At 43.3% G+C, this 22080-nt stretch overlaps 2 protein-coding genes across 2 annotated transcripts in view; both read right to left on the reverse strand.

Annotated features, from left to right (window-relative positions):
- Window positions 1-21769, reverse strand: part of LOC149453315 (uncharacterized) — a 29200-nt gene extending 7431 nt beyond the window's left edge. Inside the window, exons 1-7 of the mRNA XM_089688567.1 lie at window positions 21666-21769; window positions 21456-21579; window positions 21140-21339; window positions 20848-21060; window positions 20593-20736; window positions 18475-18616; window positions 15410-17206 (exon numbers count right to left, since the gene is read on the reverse strand). Of these exons, the coding sequence (XP_089544693.1) occupies window positions 15410-17206; window positions 18475-18616; window positions 20593-20736; window positions 20848-21060; window positions 21140-21339; window positions 21456-21540 (2581 nt within the window). The 5' untranslated portion in view covers window positions 21541-21579; window positions 21666-21769. The remainder of the gene's footprint in view (window positions 1-15409; window positions 17207-18474; window positions 18617-20592; window positions 20737-20847; window positions 21061-21139; window positions 21340-21455; window positions 21580-21665) is intronic.
- On the reverse strand, window positions 326-2331 carry LOC149453316 (uncharacterized). The gene is made up of 4 exons (XM_089688595.1): window positions 2192-2331; window positions 1954-2076; window positions 740-1120; window positions 326-619 (listed from the first exon to the last, which is right to left on the reverse strand). Exons 1-4 carry the CDS (start codon window positions 2261-2263, stop codon window positions 326-328), a joined length of 870 nt encoding a protein of 289 aa, XP_089544721.1. The 5' UTR covers window positions 2264-2331.
- Window positions 21770-22080: the final 311 nt, after the last annotated feature.

A 22080-nucleotide genomic window follows, 5' to 3' on the forward strand; every position in this document is an offset into this window, starting at 1 on the left:
GAGAAATCAGGTCTACAGCCCGTTTCCTGTGAACCTAGGAATCCCTGGATCCCTAGTGGCACATTATCACATCTGCCTGGACTTACAGGAGCAAACAACAGCACTGTGCTATTCAGTATGCACCCCCCCCCCCCCCACCGTGCAAAGAGAAAGAGGACCCATGATGACATGTGACTGGGTTTAAGACCCACAGAGGAAAAAAATGTATATTGATTAAACATCAATAAATAAAAATGGGGTGTGAAAAATGTAGGGTGCTCAAAGGAGCTAGAAAACTTTAGATGTAGAAGCATCAAAACAAGAAACTACATGGGAGAATGTCATCTCATAGCTTAGAATACATATTTAGGTCTCCATGTTCAGTCCCACCTACCTGATGATGGTGAGGGATGGTGTGACCTTCCTGTGTGGAATCCCGGGAATAGAGAGGATGGGGACATCTCTCTGGTGGGTTCCCATTACTGGATCCATCTACCTGATGATGGTGAAGGATGGTGTGATCTTCCTGTGTGGAATCCCAGGAATATAGAGGAACATCCTCCTTCATAGACTGCTGATCCCCAAATGTGTCTTCTTTTTCCACTTTAACCTCAACTTTGATGTCTTTCAGTTCTTCACCCTAAACCCCAAATATGATAGAACGGATTTGTAAAAGGAAACAAGAGGACATAGAAGAATGTTATCTCGAAGCATAGAATTCTACAACATATTTAAGTTCTAGTTGCTCTGTTCCACCTACCTGATGATGGTGAGGGATGGTGTGATCTTCCTGTGTAGAATCCCGGGAATACAGAGGACGGGGACATCTCTCTGGTGGGTTCCCATTACTGGATCCATCTACCTGATGATGGTGGGGGATGGTGTGACCTTCCTGTGTGGAATCCCGGGAATACAGAGGACGGGGACATCTCTCTGGTGGGTTCCCATTACTGGATCCATCTACCTGATGACGGTGAGGGATGGTGTGATCTTCCTGTGTGGAATCCCAGGAATACAGAGGATAGGGACATCTCTCTGGTGGGTTCCCATGACTGGATCCATCTACCTGATGATGGTTAGGGATGGTGTGACCTTCCTGTGTGGAATCCCGGGAATACAGAGGATGGGGACATCTCTCACCCTAAACCCCAAAGATGATAAAATACAGTAATACCTCGGTTTAAGAATTTAATTCGTTCTGCAGGACCTTTCTTATAGCGAAAAATTCTTAAACCGAAACGCAGTTTCCCATAGGAATGCATTGAAAACCAATTAATCTGTTCCGGAGATCAGAAAATAGTAAACACTAATAAATACCGCATGAGTTATTTTGTCAAGTCATGTGGCATTTTAGTAGTGACAACCATGTGTTAATATTTCAGCTGTCAGCAGGGTTCCCCACTGACAGCTGAATGTAAAAGAATTGCCGGCAATTAAAAAAAATTTAAAAAACTGTGTGGGGTCCCCCTTCCCATCCATACCAAGCCCTTCGTGTCTGGTATGGATTTGAGGGGAACTCCCACGCCAAAATTTAAAACAAAATGGCATAGGGTTCTCCCCAAAATCCATACCAGACCCTTTTCAGAGCATGCAGCCTGGCAGGTAAGGAAAGGGGGGGAGAGGGGGAACAATGTTTCTTTTTAGTTTCTTGAAAGAAACAACATTTCCGTTAACTTTGGGGAAAGTGACAGCTAATTCTGTGAGCTATAGTGAAGAAAAAAAAAAGAGCCAGCATTTAAAAATCAGCACTGACATACGCTTCGTATTGCGAAAAAAATTCATACAAAATTTGTAAACCGAGGCATTATTTTCAGCGGATTTTCATTTGTAAACCAAAAATTACTTTAACCGAGGCGTTCTTAAACCAAGGTATTACTGTACATTTATAAAATGGAGCAAGAAATTACATGGAAAAAAATATATATTCTCATAGCTTATTATACATTTGAATTCTAGTTGCTCAGTCCCACCTACCTGATGATTGTGAGGGATGGAATCCCGGGAATACAGGGGACCACCCTCCTCCATAGATTGCGGATCTCCGAACTCTTCTTTTTCCATTTTAACCTCAACTTTGATGTCTTTCAGTTCTTCACCCTAAAGAGCAAAAATGATAGAACAGATTTGTAAAAAGAAACAAGAGACGACATAGAAGAATGTTATCTCAAAATGTAGAATTGTATTTGAGTTCTAGTTGATCAGTCCCACCTACCTGATGATGGTGAGGGACGGTGTGATCTTCCTGTGTGGAATCCCGAGAATACAGAGGAACACCCTCCTCCATTGACTGCTGATCCCCAAATGTGTCTTCTTTTTCCACTTTAACCTCAACTGTGAGGTCTCTCAGTTCTTCACCCTAAAGTGCAAATATGATAGAACGGATTTGTAAAAGGAAACAAGAGAGGACAAAGAAGAATGTTATCTCGAAGAGTAGAATTCTACAACATATTTAAGTTCTAGTTGCTCAGTTCCACCTACCTGATGATGGTGAGGGATGGTGTGACCTTCCTGTGTGGAATCCCGGGAATACAGAGGACGGGGACATCTCTCTGGTGGGTTCCCATTACTGGATCCATCTGTAGGAAACACACACACTGACTGAATCCATTGTTTCTATGTGTTTATCAGATGATGGGGGATCTAGGTGGAGCCTCCGTACTGCTCTCTCCTTTACAATAAAGTCTCCTCTTACCCGGTGATGTGAGGGGCGGCTGATTGTCCATCATGACGTCCTTGTAGAGGTCCTTGTGTCCTTCTAAATACTCCCACTCCTCCATGGAGAAATAGACAGTGACATCCTGACACCTTATAGGAACCTGACACACACAATGATACAGTCACCATCCAGACACATCCCTTGTCTGTTACTGGAGAATGTCCCAGAATTCCCAGCACCGCTCACCTCTCCTGTCAGCAGGGAGGTTTATACCCAAGATAGGTAGTATAGGTGTTTGGAGGGGGAGGGACAGTTTAGGACTAGTTAGTCTTTAGATGAAATTCTACATTAAACACTTCCCATCTGCCACAGTTATATATACGTCCCTCGGATGGGAGAGCTGTTATCTTAGTCATTGCTGCAGCAATGATGGAGAGATCATTTTTTTTTAATGCTGGCGGTTCCGTTCTGCCTTCAGCTGGGGAAATCACTATGCAATATTAAATTCAGCTACTAACTAAAGCCCAGAATAAATGTACTGCTTTACAGAAACTAGGGACTGCTTTGCCTTTATAAAAAAAACTCCTTCATTCTAAAAAGAAATTAAAACAGGTGCATCCTGGGAGCTCAGACTCAGGAGCTCAGATCAGAAATCGGAAGTTACAAAACTTTCATATTTTTCACTCACAGTTTTGGTTTGTTTGTTTACAAGACATTACCGGCTCGTTAAGCATTTGATCAAACCAATCTCGGTTTAATCAGATGCTTTGGAAGGCAGAAGAGACATCTGGGATCCAATAGAACCCCAAATCTCTCCATAAAGAGGATCTGCCATGGCCCATGCTATCACAAGCGATGTTGCCCATCCCCTGTAATAGCAATAAAGTTAAAAAAAAATAATAATTAAAGGTATAGTGTAAAAAAGTTTTATTAACCACTTCCCATCCAGCCCATGTATATAAACGGCCAGACGGGAGCAGTGCAGGAGCGGGTGGCCATTTACAAACGTCCTCCCCGCTCCCTGGGAGCACACGGCACCGCGATCCGGAGGACACAGCGGAACATCGATCGCTGTATGGGACCTCTGTGTGAGGTCCCGATCATGTGATCCCTGATTAGCCAATCAGTGATCACACTAACAGTAGTAAACAAGATGTCACTTCCTGACATCATTGCTTACTACTAGTTAAATCTGCGAATAATCACAGAGATCACATTGTACAGGGCTGTTCACAACAGCCTTGTACCATGTGACAATCTGTGACCAATCACAGCTCTCACAGTATTTCTCAATGGCTGCAGGAATGCAGCCAGAGAGAAGGAGAAATTATTGCTTTTACAGCCTTTATAAAAATATATATAGGGTGGCACCTGTGCGCAGGATCACTTATATATATGTCATTCTGCATTTCCAGGTAGAGGGCACGCGCGCACCCTATTTGCACCCACGGATGTCAATCACTGGGTCCCAGCCAGTAACTACCCACTGGTGCCCAGTGATTACCGAGCATCTCCAACAGGGAGGAAGATTGTTTTCCCGCCCCCTAGTAAACCACTCCCAGCACCCTACGATCGCCCCTCACATTAACTCCTTCCTGCCCAGTGCCATTAGTACAGTGTCAGTGCTTTTTATTAGCGCTGATCACTGTATTGGTGTCACTGGGGTGTCAGTGACACCAAGTCAGTTCCCCCCCTCCCAGTGTCAGAATGTCCAACGCAGTCCCGCTAAAAGTCGCTGATTGCCGCCATTACTAGTAGAAAAAAAAAAAATCTCTGTGTATATATACCGCCATTTGTAAACGCTATGACTGTAAACCAATTAATTTACACGTATTGAGATTTTAAGCAAAAATACGGAGCAGAATACATTTTGGACAAAATTTATGACGAAATTGGATTTTTTATTAGCAAAAAGTCCAAAAGTCGCTGATCGCCGCCATTACTAGTATTGAAAAAATATAAATCCCAGTATCTATTCCGCCATTTGTAGACGCTATAACTTTCACGTAATCCAATTAATTTACACGTATTTTTTTTTCAGCAAAGACACGGAGCAGGATACGTTTTGGCCGAAATTTATGTCGAAATTTGATATTTTGAATTTTTTTTACTGGACATGTTTAATAGCAATAAGTCCAAAATATTGTATTTTTTCTCGAAATTGTTGGTGTTTTTTTTGCTTATAGCGCAAAAAATAAAAAAAAAGCACAGGTGATCAAATACCACCGAAAGAAAGCTCTATTTGTGAGAAGAAAAAGGACGTCAATTTCATTTGGGGTGCAGCGTTGCATGAATGAGCAATTATCAGGTAAAGTAATGCAGCACCGTAACGCAAAAAATGGCCTGGTCAGGAAGGAAGGGGGGAAATCCCCTGGAGAGCGAGGGGTTAAGTAATGTGTTAATAAATGCCAAATATATTCAACATGAAAAAAACGAGTGCCTGAAAAACTTAAAAAACAAAACAATACTTAAAATTGTAAATATGTAACAAAAACCTTTAAATGTGTGTTTTTCTAATAATTTTTTAAAAATGTATAATATATTAAACTTTAAGAATAAATAAGTGAGAAGTTCTATTTCTGGAGACATCATACTTCCATATGAAATAATATCTTATTACCTCCTCATCTTCCCTCCACTTCCTTACAACTCGCCTCTCACCCACAACTTCCTGTTTAGACCCTCACATCACTTCCTGTCCACAAGTGACCTCACTTCCTGTCTGTCTTTCACTTCCTGTCTGCACCTAACACCACTTCCTCCCCATTGGTGGGATCACTTCTGGTGTCCATACAATCAGGCTCTTCCTGTCTCTATAAAATTGGAAAATCTCCACCAGAGTAATTTATTTAAAGGGGGAGTCCTGTCTATTTTCACTACTGGACTATTAAAGGAAAACACTGAAGTGGTTGAAAAAAAAAATAAGAACAAATCCTGTAAACACCTTCAAATTGCAAATAAAAGCACAAAAAATAAGCATGTTAAGTATTCTGTCAAAAGAAGGACTACGGCGAAAATGTGACCTTCGGATGGACAGTTGGATAAATGGTTCTATATTTAGGACGTATCCGGTCTATAAACCGGAGGCTCCGGATGGACGGTTGGATAAACGGTTCTGTATTTAGGACGTATCCGGTCTGTAAACCAGAGGCTCCGGATGGACGGTTGGATAAACGGTTCTGTATTTAGGACGTATCCGGTCTGTAAACCAGAGGCTCCGGATGGACGGTTGGATAAACGGTTCTGTATTTAGGACGTATCCGGTCTATAAACCAGAGGCTCCGGAGGGACGGTTGGATAAACGGTTCTGTATTTAGGACGTATCCGGTCTATAAACCAGAGGCTCCGGAGGGACGGTTGGATAAACGGTTCTGTATTTAGGACGTATCCGGTCTATAAACCAGAGGCTCCGGAGGGACGGTTGGATAAACGGTTCTGTATTTAGGACGTTTCCGGTCTATAAACCAGAGGCTCCGGATGGACGGTTGGATAAACTGTTCTATATTTTGGACGTATCCGGTCTATAAACCAGAGGCTCCGGATGGACGGTTGGATAAACGGTTCTGTATTTAGGACGTATCCGGTCTATAAACCAGAGGCTCCGGATGGACGGTTGGATAAACGGTTCTGTATTTAGGACGTATCCGGTCTATAAACCAGAGGCTCCGGATGGACGGTTGGATAAACGGTTCTGTATTTAGGACGTATCCGGTCTATAAACCAGAGGCTCCGGAGGGACGGTTGGATAAACGGTTCTATATTTAGGACGTATCCGGTCTATAAACCTTTCCATATGTACAGTAGATATGTGCAGAAGTTCCAAAGCAGCAGTTGGCAGATAGCTGGCTTTGCGTAATGTGATGTCAGTGTGTTGATCTCCCCTACTGTGCCTTTGTTTTCTCACAGGGGACTCCCTCCCTCTCCTGCCAGAGCGCACTGATCAGCGCTGGTAGCCAGTATGCCCGTTTGACAGAAGTTGGTCATAAGACTGGCTTCTGTAAAACAGACAGCTGTAAACACGGACGAGCCTGGCAGCAGCATCAAGGATGAACTGAAGGGGGGAATAGCCTATGTAAAGGTAAGACAGAAAAAAAGGAGTTGCAGTAGTCGAGGCGAGAGATGACCAGGGGGTGAGTTAGAAGCTTTGTGGTGGCATTGATGAGGAAGGGGTGTATCTTGGAGATGTTGCGGAGGTTGAGGTGGCACGCTTTGAACAGTGATTGGATGTGGAATCGAAAGCATAGTTCAGAGGATCTTTGTTTTTTCAATATTCACCTTTAAGCTGCCCGATAAAACCCTCTTCCTGCTGAAAGACAATTTTTAATTTTTTTTGCATTGCATTGTCCTCTACACATGGCCTTTAATGACCCCCCAGTCTTAGTCCGTAGGGTTCAATATTGAGTTGGCCCCACCCTTTGCAGCTATAACAGCTTCAACTCTTCTGGGAAGGCCGTCCACAAGGTTTAGGAGGGTGTCTAGGGGAAGGTTGGACCTTTCTTCCAGAAGCACATTTGTCAGGTCAGGCACTGATGTCGGGGGAGGAGGCCTGGCTTGCAGCCTCCACTCTAATTCATCCCAAAGGTGTTCTATGGGGTTGAGGTCAGGACTCTGTACAGGACAGTCAAGTTCTTCCACCCCAAACTGGCTCCTCCATGTCTTTATGGACCTTGCTTTGTGCACTGGTGCGCAGTCATGTTGGAACAGGAAGGGGCCATCCCCAAACTCTTCCCACAAAGTTGGGAGCATGAAATTGTCCAAAATGTCATCTTAAGAGTTCCCTTCACTGGAACTAGGGGGCCAAGCCCAACCCCTGAAAGACAACCCCACACCATAATCCCCCCTCCACCAAACTTTACACTTGGCACAATGCAGTGAGGCAAGTACCGTTCTCCTGGCCACCACCAAACCCAGACACGTTCATCGGATTGCCAGACAGAGAAGAGTAGTCACTCCAGAGAACACGCCACCACTGCTCTAGAGTCCAGTGGTGGCGTGCTTTATGCCACGGCATCCGATGCTTTGCATTGCACTTGGTGATGGAAGGCTTAGATGCAGCTGCTCGGCCACGGAAACCCATTCCATGAAGCGCTCTACTCACTGTTGCTGGGCTCATCTGAAGGCCACACCAAGTTTGGAGGTCTTTAGCTATTGACTCTGCAGACAGTTGGCGACTTCTGCGCTCTGTGTGCTTCAGCATGTGCTGATTGTGACGATCGCGGTGTCAGACCCCAGCCTTTTTCACCAAACTCGCGACCGAAGAACTAGCTAATCTAAATTGTCACGTGCGTAACAATGCCACGCCCAGCTGCACTCTGCACAAAGATTTTCCAGCTAATGGACCACAATCTGTGTACTTGCAGCCCGGAGCGAATGTTACTGGGTCAGGTTAATTACGCAATTAACCCTTCACACTGCCACCACCTCCCTTTTGTACAGAGATATTAGCAATACACTATGATGTTGAATAATCGTCTGTATACCACTGTAACCGCAGGCAGAGATGTACAGAAGTTTAAAAACACACAGTAGCGCTCTTCAGAGGCAGGGGTTCTTAGTTTGCATTAAAGAGCTTTAGAAACAGTTCAACATTTTCAGAAAGTAAGATTTATTACTAAAAGGTCAAAAGGGTGCAATAAAAATATTTACAGAAAAAGATGTAGCCAATATATATATATATAAATACAGAGAGCAATACCACAACAGAGAGATAAGAGAAAGAAGTTTAGAGAGATAGAGTACTTGCCAAAAGTCCTGGGTTAAGCAGATCAAGTTTCCTGAGCAAAAGGGCCTTTTCTCCCAAAGAATCCACTTGGTTCCGATGTTCAAAGGGAGGATTCTTCAACTTCAACTCACTCAACTTAACTTTCTGCTCCAAGCATAACAGCCTTTCTAGGAACTCAGCAGGGTGTCTCCTTGAAGCAGAGAACCAATCGCCTCATTTGGGGAGGGTGTTGGAGGCCCAAAATCCCTCTCAGTTTCTATCATGATCCATAACTTACCCTCGGTGCATGTAGTAGCCTAGCCACTAGTAGATTAATATGCAGAAGCATCTGCTGAACGTCTAGATATTAAACATGACATACCGGCTTGGGACGGTTAAGGAGATATCATTTTCTGCTCTCCTGTAGACTTCAACTAGGGGGTGTAAGATATCAGGCAACTTGTATTAAAGTGACTGATCTGAACATATGCCTGGTTTCCTTGTAAGTCTTTCATATTCCAAGATATGAAAGCATAGGGGAAAGTGGATTTTTAATGTGATGTCTGTTTTATGGCTTATCTGGAATGTCTTTGAAGCTCAGTGAAGGACTGGTTTATGGCTTTACGATATCTCAGATTGAGAAGCTAACAAACACCTGGGCAACAGCTAATTTGGGGATATATAACCATTAAGCTCTCCCGCTGAGCCTGATTGTCTGTGATCTCTGGCATCATACAGACCACATTCCTGAGGGGGGGGGGGAATAGGAGGGAAGCTGATTTGGGAGTAGAAATGATACAAAATGGAGGATCCTTAGCAAGATGGATGACCGTGTCCATCTCTGTATGCACAATTGCTACACTGACCCCGGTCTGTCATGTGGCGTGGCCTACCACTTGGTGGCTGTTGTTCCCAGTTGCTTCCACTTTGTTATAATCCCACTAACAGTTAAGCGTGGAATATTTAGTAGCCACCTATCACGGGACCACGCTTGGAGTCACTGAGCTCTTGAGAGCGACCCATTCTTTTACCAATGTTTGTAGAAGCAGTCTTCATGCCTAGGGGCTTGATTGTATACACCTGTGTCCATAGAGGGGATTGGAACACCTTAATCACATGATTTGGAGGGCGGCGCCAATACTTTTGGCAATATAGTGTAGCTAAGGTTTGGCTCCTGTTAAATTTAATGGGTTTCAAATTCGGGATCCAAACTTCATAACATCTGCTGAACCTGCACTGAATCAAACCCGGGTCCATTCATCTCATCTCTATTTATAATTATGGCAAAACTAAAGAACGAACAACAAAATGAAATGGATTCACAAAGGTATAAAGTCCACACTTTAATTGTGTCAATATATGAATATTTAACAAGGGTTTAAAATGATCACCGATGTACGCAGGACTCATTGGTTACATGCCGGTTCACATTTGACATCTCTGTCGATGATTCTGGTATAGTTTGTCTGTTCCGTGGATAATGTATCTTCCCATTCTTAACCAAAGATGCTGAAACTTCCTGTTTGCTCTGATGGTTCTGCCATGCGTTGCCTGTAAGTCCTCAGGATGTAGAGTAGAGCCCAGATCTGAGTGCTTCACTTATGTACAGTGCTGGAGAATCTATCATGGAGAATGAATGAACTAGGGAAGGAGATGCAGCTCTTATCAGATCCAGTCACTTCTGGAGTTTTATTTGGCAATGCTGAAAAGTCATCAGCATGCACATTGTTCAATAACAACACCCTGGTAAGGACATTCCCTGATCATCAGTGTCTACATGCCCTGATCATCAGTGTCTACATCCCCATCCCCGTTGTTCTCTCAACAGAGTACACATTACCAAACACTCTCTGCACCCCGGTGTTGTATCTCCTTTCTCAATGTCCATACTACATTCTCTGGGAGCCCCATCCCCAGACCATACTCTCAGAGATTGGAATTCTGCTCTCACTAGAGGACAGAGTGGCTGAGCAGGACTTAGTTGTACCAGCTGGACAGCCAATGGCAAAAGCCAAAGAGTAGACACAGAGAGCTCAGTGTTCTTGCTTGATGAGTGATGTTGAGAGCCCTAAGAGCCAAGGTGCAGAGTCTAAGGTACCGGCCTGGTCTTCACCAGAATTTCTAGGTCTCTTCTGGAGTTTTATTTGGCAATGCCGAAAAGTAATCAGCGCGCACATTGTTCAAGAACAACAACACCCTGGTAAGGACATTCCTTGATCATCAGTGTCTACATCCCCACCACCTATTGTTCTCTCAGCAAAGTCCACATCACCAAACACTCTGGTCTTCACCAGAACTTAGAGAGGTGGGGATGTTACGCTGCAGGTGTCATCAAGGTTGTGGTCCTTTGATCAGCCAAGGAACCACCTACTGGGAAATGAAGGTAAGTATGCTCGATATAGTCCTTAGCAGGGATTTAACGCAGGACTCACCGGTCATTGGGTAACATACTCTAAGCAGGCAGGAGTGCACAGACATAGAGAAGAACTGGGAAAGGGTGAAGGTGTACAGGATCAAAGGGGGCCACTATAAGTAGGCTGCAACAAAGAGAGCCTAGAATCACTGAGCCAGGAAGAGAACAAGAAGTGCATGGGTGTAGCAACAAGACAACCTACTGGCAGCACGTAGGACCTCCATGCACACTACCTTCTCTGACAGCTCTCCTCCCCCACCATCCACACTACATTTTCCGACAGCTCTCCTCCACCATCCACACTACATTCTCTGACAGCTCTCCTCCCCCAACCATCCACACTACATTATCCGACAGCTCTCCTCCCCCACCATCCACACTACATTCTCCGACAGCTCGCCTCCACCATCCACACTACATTCTCTGCCAGCTCTCCTCCCCCACCATCCACACTACATTTTCTGCCAGCTCTCCTCCCCCACCATCCACACTACATTCTCTGACAGCTCTCCTCCCCCACCATCCACACTACATTCTCTGACAGCTCTCCTCCCCCCACCATCCACACTACATTCTCTGACACCTCTTCTCCCACCATCCACACTACATTCTCTGACAGCTCTCCTCCCCCATCCACACTACATTCTCTGACAGCTCTCCTCCCCCATCCACACTACATTCTCTGACAGCTCTCCTCCCCCATCCACACTACATTCTCTGACACCTCTCCTCCCACCATCCACACTACATTCTCTGACAGCTCTCCTCCACCATCAATACTACATTCTCTGAAAGCTCTCCTCCACATCCACACTACATTCACTGACAGCTCTCCTCCCACCATTCACACTACATTCTCTGGCAGTTCTCCTCCCCCACCATCCACACTACATTCTCCAACAGCTCTCCTCCCCCCACCATCCAGACTATATTTTCTGACAGCTCTCCTCCCCCAACCATCCACACTACATTATCCGACAGCTCTCCTCCCCCACCATCCACACTACATTCTCTGACAGCTCGCCTCCACCATCGACACTACATTCTCTGCCAGCTCTCCTCCCCCACCATCCACACTACATTTTCTGCCAGCTCTCCTTTCCCACCATCCACACTACATTCTCTGACAGCTCTCCTCCCCCCACCATCCACACTACATTCTCTGACACCTCTTCTCCCACCATCCACACTACATTCTCTGACAGCTCTCCTCCCCCATCCACACTACATTCTCTGACAGCTCTCCTCCCACCATCCACACTACATTCTCTGACAGCTCTCCTCCCCCACCATTCACACTACATTCTCTGACAGCTCTCCTCCCCCACCATTCACACTACATTCTCTGACAGCTCTCCTCCCCCACCATCCACACTACATTCTCCGACAGCTCTCCCCCCCCCACCATCCACACTACATTCTCTGACAGCTCTCCTCCCCCATCCACACTACATTCTCTGACAGCTCTCCTCCCCCATCCACACTACATTCTCTGACAGCTCTCCTCCCCCATCCACACTACATTCTCTGACAGCTCTCCTCCCCCATCCACACTACATTCTCTGACACCTCTCCTCCCACCATCCACACTACATTCTCTGACAGCTCTCCTCCCCCATCATCCACACTACATTCTCTGACAGCTCTCCTCCACCATCAATACTACATTCTCTGAAAGCTCTCCTCCACATCCACACTACATTCACTGACAGCTCTCCTCCCACCATTCACACTACATTCTCTGGCAGTTCTCCTCCCCCACCATCCACACTACATTCTCCAACAGCTCTCCTCCCCCCACCATCCAGACTATATTTTCTGACAGCTCTCCTCCCCCACCATCCACACTACATTCTCTGGCAGCTCTCCTCCCCCACCATCCACACTACATTCTCTGGCAGCTCTCCTCCCCCACCATCCACACTACATTCTCTGACAGCTCTCCTCCCCCATCCACACTACATTCTCTGACAGCTCTCCTCCCCCATCCACACTACACTCTCTGACAGCTCTCCTCCCCCATCCACATTACATTCTCTGACAGCTTTCTTCCCACCATTCACACTACATTCTCCGACAGCTCTCCTCCCACCATCCACACTACATTCACTGACAGCTCTCCTCCCACCATTATCACTACATTCTCTGACAGCTCTCCTCCACCATCCACATTACATTCTCTGAAAGCTCTCCTCCACCATCCACACTACATTCTCCGACAGCTCTCCTCCCACCATCCACACTACATTTTCTGACAGCTCTCCTCCCCCACCATCCACACTACGTTCTCTGACAGCTCTCCTCCTCCACCGTCCACACTACATTCTCTGACAGCTCTCCTCCTCCACCGTCCACACTACATTCTCTGACAGCTCTCCTCCCACCATCCACACTACATTCTCTGACATCTCTCCTCCCCCACCATCTACACTACATTCTCTGACATCTCTCCTCCCTCCATCCACACTACATTTTCTGACAGCTCTCCTCCACCATCCACACTACATTCTCTGACAGCTCTCCTCCTCCACACTACATTCTCTGACAGCTCTCCTCCCACCATCCACACTACATTCTCTGACAGCTCTCTTCCCTCCACCATCCACACTACATTCTCTGCAGTAACATTTTTTGTGTTGTCTATAAGTGTGACCCAACTGACTACCAGTGGAAGGAACATTCTTTCCAATGAGTAACAATTTAAGGAAGTCCTCCTGTACTGACCCCCCATATAAGAAGCTCCTTCCCTTTTACCAAAGTAACAGTGGGGATTCTGTTTGGATGCCTTTGGTTTAGTACTTTTATTACAGTGATCTTTTCTGCATTCAGTAGGTTACATCCATTTACATGCTTTTCAGCAGAAGGCTAACATAAAAGTCCGGCTGAGCTCCGGTTTTTGTACTTGCATTTCTTTCACCTATGTATTGCTAGCATTGCTTGTTTCTTGCCGTGTATTCCTACCTCGGATTACGAACGCCTCGGTTAACGTAATTTTCAGTTTACAAATGAAATTCCATTGAAAATAATGCCTTGATTTACATATTGTTACAAATTTTTTTCGCAATACAAAGTGTATGGAGGTGCCGATTTTTAAATGCAATTGCCGGCTGTTTTTTTTCTTCACTATAGCTCACAGAATTAGCTGTGATTTTCCCCGGAGCTAAAGGAAATTTTGTTTCTTTTATCCCAGGAAAGAAAATAAAAGGAAACATTTTTTTCTTTTATCCGGGGAAATAAACTAAAAGGAAACTTTTGTTTCTTTTATCTATTATTATTATTATGCAGGATTTATGGCGCCAACAGTTTGCGCAGCGCTTTACAATATAACGGGAGACAGTACAATTACAATACATTTCAGTACAGAAGGAATAGGAGGGCCCGGCTCGTGGAGCTTACAATCTATGGACAGGAACTAAAAGAAAACTTTGTTCCTTTTATCTCGGGAAAGAAACTAAAAGGAAATTGTTTCTTTTATCTCGGGAAAGAAACTAAAAGGAAACTTTGTTCCTTTTATCTAGAGAAAGAAACTAAAAGGAAACTTTGTTCCTTTTATCTAGAGAAAGAAACTAAAAGGAAACTTTGATTATATCGTAAAAGAAACTAAAAGGAAACTTTGTTTCTTTTACCTCTGGAAAGAAACCAAAAGGAAACTTTGTTCCTTTTATCTCGGGAAAGAAACTAAAAGGAAACTTTTGTTTCTTTTATCTATGGACAGAAACTAAAAGGAAACTTTGTTTGTCTCGGAAAAGAAACTAAAAGGAAACTTTGTTTCTTTTATCTATGGAAAGAAACTAAAAGGAAACTTTGTTCCTTTTATTTCGGGAAAGAAACTAAAAGGAAACTTTGTTTCTTTTATCTCGGGAAAGAAACTAAAAGGAAACTTTGTTCCTTTTATTTTGGGAAAGAAACTAAAAGTAAACATTGTTTCTTTTAGCTGGGAGGGAAAGTGACAGCTGATTTTCTGAGCTATAGTGAAGAATATAAAGAGCCAATAATTACATTTAAAATTTGGCACTGACCAATAGTGACAGCGACTTTTTTTTTTTAAACTTTTTTCTGACCTCCGGAACGGATTAATTGGTTTTCAATGCATTCCTATGGGAAACCACATTTCGGTTTGTGAATTTTTCGCAATATGAAATGTCCCGGGGAACGCATTAAATTTGTAAACCGAGGTATACCTGTATTGAAGTCGCTCAGGACTTCATTACTATAATTTAAGCCTTTTGGGTATATAACTATCACCCCACCACCCTAAAAACTGAAATATTTACACTATGCCCCCAATGTACTCTAATGGGCATTGTACACCACTTATCCTATCTGCAACCTTGGACAATCTGAGGCTCGTGGTGTTACAATTGTTCACTGGAGCGCGTATATCTTTGTGTACCGCCGTAATCTTTCATGAGGGGCTACGTTTTTATAATCAAAGTGTACAAAAGTAAAAAAAAAAAAAAAAGGAATGCGGATACCCCAAACTAGGGGGGTAAAAACCGTAGCAGACACATCTCACCATTGGAAACTCCAAGAAATACAAGAAGCCAGAAGAAGACCCGGCCCATCACGCATCTGCTTTGGCCACGATGTGCTTACCCTCCGAAGTCTCATTAGACTTCTTCTTTCTGTAGATTTCCTGCACATTGAAGGGATTGAGGACTCTGTGAAGCGTGTGTTCTCTGATGTGTCGTAAGGGTTTCTTTCTGATTGAAAGATTTCCCGCACTCCATACACGAATAAGGACGCTCACCCGCGTGAGTTATCTGGTGTCTGACAAGGCCTCCTTTTTTAGTGAAGGCTTTCCCGCACTCTGAACAAGAATAAGGGCGCTCGCCTGTGTGAATTCTCTGGTGTATAACAAGGCTGCCTTTAGTAGTAAAAGATTTCCCGCACTCTGAACACGAATGCCCATCTGTGTGTTTTCTCTGGTGGTCTTCTAGGTTGTCTTTCCTAGAGAAAGATCTCCCACACTCTGAGCACAAATAGGGGCGCTCACCCGTGTGAATTTTGTAGTGTCTAAAAAGTACGTTTTTCTCAGTGAAAGATATCCCGCACTCTAAACATGAATAAGGGCGCTCACCTGTGTGAATCTTCTGGTGTTTATCAAGGACTCCTTTATAAGTGAAAGATTTCCCACACTCTGAACATGAATACGGACGCTCACCCGTGTGAATTCGCTGATGTTTAACAAGGTCTCCTTTATGACTGAAAGATTTCCCACACTCTGAGCATGGATAGGGATGATCACCCGTGTGAACTGTCCGATGTTTAACAAGGTCTTCTTTATGAGTAAAAGATTTCTCGCACTCTGAACATGAATAAGGACCCTCACGCGTGTGAATTTTCCGATGTTTATGAAGATCGCCTTTATGAATGAAAGATTTCCCGCACTCTGAACATGAATATGGGCGCTCACCCGTGTGAGTTCTCTGATGCTTAACAAAGTCCCCTTTATGAGTGAAAGATTTCCCACACTCTGCACATGAATATGGGCGCTCACCTGTGTGAATTCTTTGATGTACAACAAGGTCTCCTTTATGAGAGAAACATTTCCCACACTCTGAACATGAATAAGGACGCTCACCAGTGTGAAATCTCTGATGTCTAACAAGATTATCTTTCTTAAAGAAGGATTTTCCGCACTCTGAACATGAATAGGGACGCTCACCTGTGTGAATTTTCTGGTGTTTAAGAAGATTATCTTTCTTAAAGAAAGATTTCCCGCACTCTGAACAGGAATAGTTTCGCTCACCCGTGTAATTTCTCTGGTGTTCTTGTAGGTTCTGTTTATTAGAGAAAGATTTCCCACACTCTGAACAAGAATATGGACGCTCCCCTGTGTGAATTCTCTGGTGTTTTGCAAGGTTTCCTTTCTGAGTGAAAGTTTTCCCACACTCTGTACACGAATAAGGACGCTCACCCGTGTGGATTCTCTGATGTTGCAAAAGGTTTCCTTTCTGAGCAAAAGATTTCCCACACTCTGTGCATGAATGCTCACCCGTATGGACTTTCTGGTGTGCAACAAGGCTTCCTTTTACAGTGAAAGATTTCCCACACTCTGAACATGAATACGGACGCTCACCCGTGTGAATTCTCTGATGTTGGACAAGGTATTCTTTATGAGTGAAACATTTCCCACACTCTGAACATGATATTAGATTGTCCCCTTGGTGAGCTCCTTCATGGGGTGAGGAAGATTCCTTGGGATTAGATGAATCTGTTGATCTCTCTGCAGTGTGAGATCCTAAATGGACATTTGCACTCCTAGTATGTGATTGGTCAGAAGATTCCCCCTGATCAGAGGGATCCATTGATGTCTCCGGACAGGAAGGTCTGTGATGGATATTGGGTGTATTTGGATTCACTCCTAGAGAATCCTGTGTGATGGCATTATCTTCTAAATTCCAATCAGCAAATAGAAGATGCTTCTCTGATGTATTCCAGGCATAACATCCATCTGTTGGAAAGAAAAAAAGTAGTTCACAAATAATTCGAGTTTTAGCTTCACCTCCCCAACAGTGGAATAAGCAGAAATGCCGATCTCAGTTTCTCCCTTCAAAATCGAACAGAAAAATGTTCACGCTGAGTCCATGTAAGATGAATTCTTCAATATTGAACAGCTATGACTAAGGCTTCATTGGCCAAATGGCGGTAGTGGTTAGCTGGTGTATTGGATTGACTGGATTTGCTTGGATCTTTAATAGTAAAGAATTTGCAGATCACATATGGACTTCAATGTAAAAATACTGAGGAATGGAGATGGACCTTCCATATGGTGTCCAGTATCTCCTCCTCATTTGTTGGGAACGTGACGTTATATTGAGGAATGGAGATGGACCTTCCATATGGTGTCCAGTATCTCCTCCTCATTTGTTGGGAACATGACGTTCTATTGAGGAATGGAGATGGACCTTTCATATGGTGTCCAGTATCTCCTCCTCATTTGTTGGGAACATGATGTTATATTGAGGAATGGAGATGGACCTTTCATATGGTGTCCAGTATCTCCTCCTCATTTGTTGGGAACATGACGTTATATTGAGGAATGGAGATGGACCTTTCATATGGTGTACAGTATCTCCTCCTTATTTGTTGGGAACATGACGTTATATTGAGGAATGGAGATGGACCTTCCATATGGTGTCCAGTATCTCCTCCTCATTTGTTGGGAACGTGACGTTATATTGAGGAATGGAGATGGACCTTTCATATGGTATCCAGTATCTCCTCCTCATTTGTTGGGAACATGACGTTATATTGAGGAATGGAGATGGACCTTTCATATGATGTACAGCATCTCCTCCTCATTTATCACATATCCTTCACCATATCCAATCCAAAAGCAAAGAGGAGAACCACAACACATACCTCAAGAAGCCTCGCACACGTGGTTCCATAGGAGAGTTTTGTTCTGCAGTAGGTCCAAAGTTAGGGGTCCAGCCTCTCATACACTAACAGACCAAGAGGTCCAGGCTCCTCCTGCATATATCTCTTCAGAAGCAGGAAGTGACACGTGTGGGGGAAGGTACATCACAGCACCAAGTGTTAACCCTTGAAACACCACACATTAACCCTTTATTTGGTAAACAAATATTTAACCTTTTAGCACCTGCCTGCAGGAGGATGTGAAGATCTGAGGATTATCGATCATTTGTCCTTAAGCTACAAACCTACTCACAAGTAAATTGAGATTGTGACTGTTTCTTCCACAGTGCCTGTACTTACTTGTGTTGATAAGTAGAGACATTTCTTTCTGTTCACTCTTCATCACCATCCCAACTTCCTCTGTGGACGGCTGACCCCCCCCCACATACGTCTCCTCTTCTTCCTCTTTAACCTCAGATTTTATATTAATCCGTTCTTCACCCTAGACCCCAAAATAATAGAAAACGTCTAACAAGGTCAGCTCATGGCGTATAAGACACAAATAACAGCAGTTCTGAATTCCTGAAAACATAACTAAATGTGTTTTTTGAATAAATGAAAGTGTGAGTACCTGAATGGGACCTGGTATCAGGCTCTTGCAGTATCTGTACATAAGAGCACAGACTGGGAGAGGGAGAGGGAGAAGCAGAACAAGCAGCAGCTAACAAGGAACATGCTGATAGGACGAGAGAGCAGAGATGAGCTCATCAGTCTTCTGCTTCTCCTTTCACTGTCCAGTAACAGGCTGGGGGAGGGACAAGACCGGCAGGTGTTAATGACCTGAAGCAGAGATAAATCCGGTCTACTGCCCATTTCCTGTGAGCCTAGGAAGCCAGAGGCTCATTCCCTATTGGCATTTATTTAGTTGGTCTGGACTAAGAGGAGCATAGAAAAGCACCATGTCATTCAGCGCACCCCCATGTTGGAGTTACATAAAGAGGAAGAGCCCATATGGAAGAAAAATATATTTAAAATATATTTTAAAAATACTCTTCCCAAATATATTGACATATATTTTAAAAGAAATGCTACAATTTTGGCCATATTCAATATATATGTGTGTGTGTGTGTGTGTGTGTGTGTGTGTGTATGTATATGTATATACACACACACTGTATGTTGAAATGCGTTTTTATTACAAAAGATATGAAAAATATTTTTAAAAATACATTTCAAATATACTGAATGTCTTTAAAAATACAAATCTGCATTTTTGGAATGGATTTACAAATATATGTAAAAATATATATAGTTAAAATGACTTTTTTATATGTTAAAAAAAATCTGAAGAATATATTTAAAAAATATATATTTTTTTTAATATATTCTTCAGATTTTTTTTAAAGAAAGTCATTTTAACATATATTTTTACATATATTTGTAAATGCATTCCAAAAATGTAGATTGGTATATTTAAAGACATACTGTACAGTATATTTGAAATGTATTTCAAAAAATATTTTTCATATCTTTTGTAATTGAAACACATTTCAACATACAGTATATATATATTTATTGAACTATATTTTGAAATATATAGAATATGGTCAAAATTGTAGCATTTCAAATATAAGTCAATATATTTGGGAAGAGTATTTTTAAAATATATTTCAAATATATTTGTTTGAGTCCATGTATGATCTGCAAATTCTTCAGTATTGAACAGCTATGACTAAGGCTTAATTGGCCAAACTGCGTTAGTGGTTAGCTGGTGTATTGGATTGCCTGGAATTTCTTGGATCTTTAATAATAAAGAATTTGCAGATCACAAATGGACTCCAATGTAAAAATACAGAGGAATGGAGATGGACCTTTCATATGGTGTCCAGTATCTCCGCCTCATTTGTTGGGAACATGACGTTATATTGAGGAATGGGGATGGACCTTCCATATGGTGTCCAGTATCTTCTCCTCATTTGTTGGGAACATGACGTTATATTGAGGAATGGAGATGGACCTTCCATATGGTGTCCAGTATCTCCGCCTCATTTGTTGGGAACATGACGTTATATTGAGGAATGGGGATGGACCTTCCATATGGTGTCCAGTATCTTCTCCTCATTTGTTGGGAACATGACGTTATATTGAGGAATGGAGATGGACCTTTCATATGGTGTTCAGTATCTCCTCCTCATTTCTTGGGGACATGACGTTATATTGAGGAATTGAGGAATGGGAGGACCCATGATGACTGAACTTAACACCTACAGAAGAATGGGACATATACTGCTTGAAAAAAACCCAATAAAAATGGGGGGTGAAAAATGTAGGGTGCTCAAAAGAGCTGGAAATTGAGATGGGGGGTTTGGGGAGTAAAGGCAGCACTCTCAGATGGAGAAGTAAGCAATAAAAAAAAGAGACTACATAAAAATGTCATCTCATAGCTTAGAAAAAGTCTATAAGCCCTGTCCCACCTACCTGATGATGGTGAGGGATGGTGTGATCTTCCTGTGTAGAATCCCGGGAATACAAAGGACCACTCTCCTCATTAGACTGCTGATCTCCGAACATCTCTTCTTTTTCCACTTTAACCTCAACTTTGATGTCTTTCAGTTCTTCACCCTAAAGTGCATATGTGATAGAATGGATTTGTAAATGGAAACGAGATGACAGAAGAATATCATCTCAAAGGATAGAATTCTATTCGAGTTCCAGTTGCTTAGTGCCATCTACCTGATCATGGTGTGCATAGTTTTGATCTTTGCATGTGGAATCCCGGGAATACAGAGGATAGGGAGGTGGGTTTCTGTTCTTAGGCGACTCCATCATAATGACCTTGTAGAGGTCTTTGTGTCTTTCAGAAAGCTCCTCCATCACACCATACTTCTCATCCTCCTCTTTAAACTCTTCTTTAATGAAAATATTATCATCCCGGAGGTTTCCACTCTGAGAATATAATAAAACATTAATTGTAACAAACATGCTGTATAGAAATCATAATTAGTAATAATTGCTAATCACCTACCTGATGGTAGTGAGGGATGGTGTGATCCTCCTGTGTGGAATCCCGAGAATACAGAGGACGGGGACATCTCTCTGGTGGGTTCTCATGACTGGATCCATCTACCTGATGATGGTGAGGGATGGTGTGACCTTCCTGTGTGGAATCCAGGGAATACAGAGGACGGGAACATCTCTCTGGTGGGTTCCCATGACTGGATCCATCTGTAGGAAACACACACACTGACTGAATCCATTGTTTCTATGTGTTTATCAGATGATGGGGGATCTAGGAGGACCCTCCATACTGCTCTCTCCTTTACAATAAAGTCTCCTCTTACCCGGTGATGTTAGGGGCGACTGATTGTCCATCATGACGTCCTTGTAGAGGTCCTTGTGTCCTTCTAAATACTCCCACTCCTCCATGGAGAAATAGACAGTGACATCCTGACACCTTATAGGAACCTGACACACACAATGATACAGTCACCATCCAGACACATCCCTTGTCTTTTACTGGAGAATGTCCCAGAATTCCCAGCACCGCTCACCTCTCCTGTCAGCAGATCAATGATCTTCCGTGTGACTTCTAGAATCTTCTTGCCAATGTTTCTCTTGAATTTCAGGATATGTGATGGATGCACTCTAATGGTTATATGGCCACCAAGCTTCACTGGAGGAACAATCTGCATCGAAAGAGCAATAAAATTGTCAAGTGACCTCCTAGAATCCTCCTCACCTCTCCGGTCAGGTCTGTGTTTTATTAATAGAGATATGAGTGATGTCATGTGACCTCCTAGAATCCTCCTCGTAGAAGATCTCCTGGGTGGGGTGTGTACTAGAATTCAAGTGAAGAAGGTTTACAACAGTGTCTGCATTGTGTTAATAAACACCAAATATATCCAACATGAAAACCACGAGAGCCTGAAACACTAAAAAAACAAAACAAAAACCCTACAATACCCT

Source organism: Staurois parvus, unplaced genomic scaffold (genome assembly GCF_062004578.1).
Source record: "Staurois parvus isolate SC_StPar_1 unplaced genomic scaffold, SC_StPar_1.0 ptg000449l, whole genome shotgun sequence".
NCBI lineage: Eukaryota > Metazoa > Chordata > Amphibia > Anura > Ranidae > Staurois > Staurois parvus.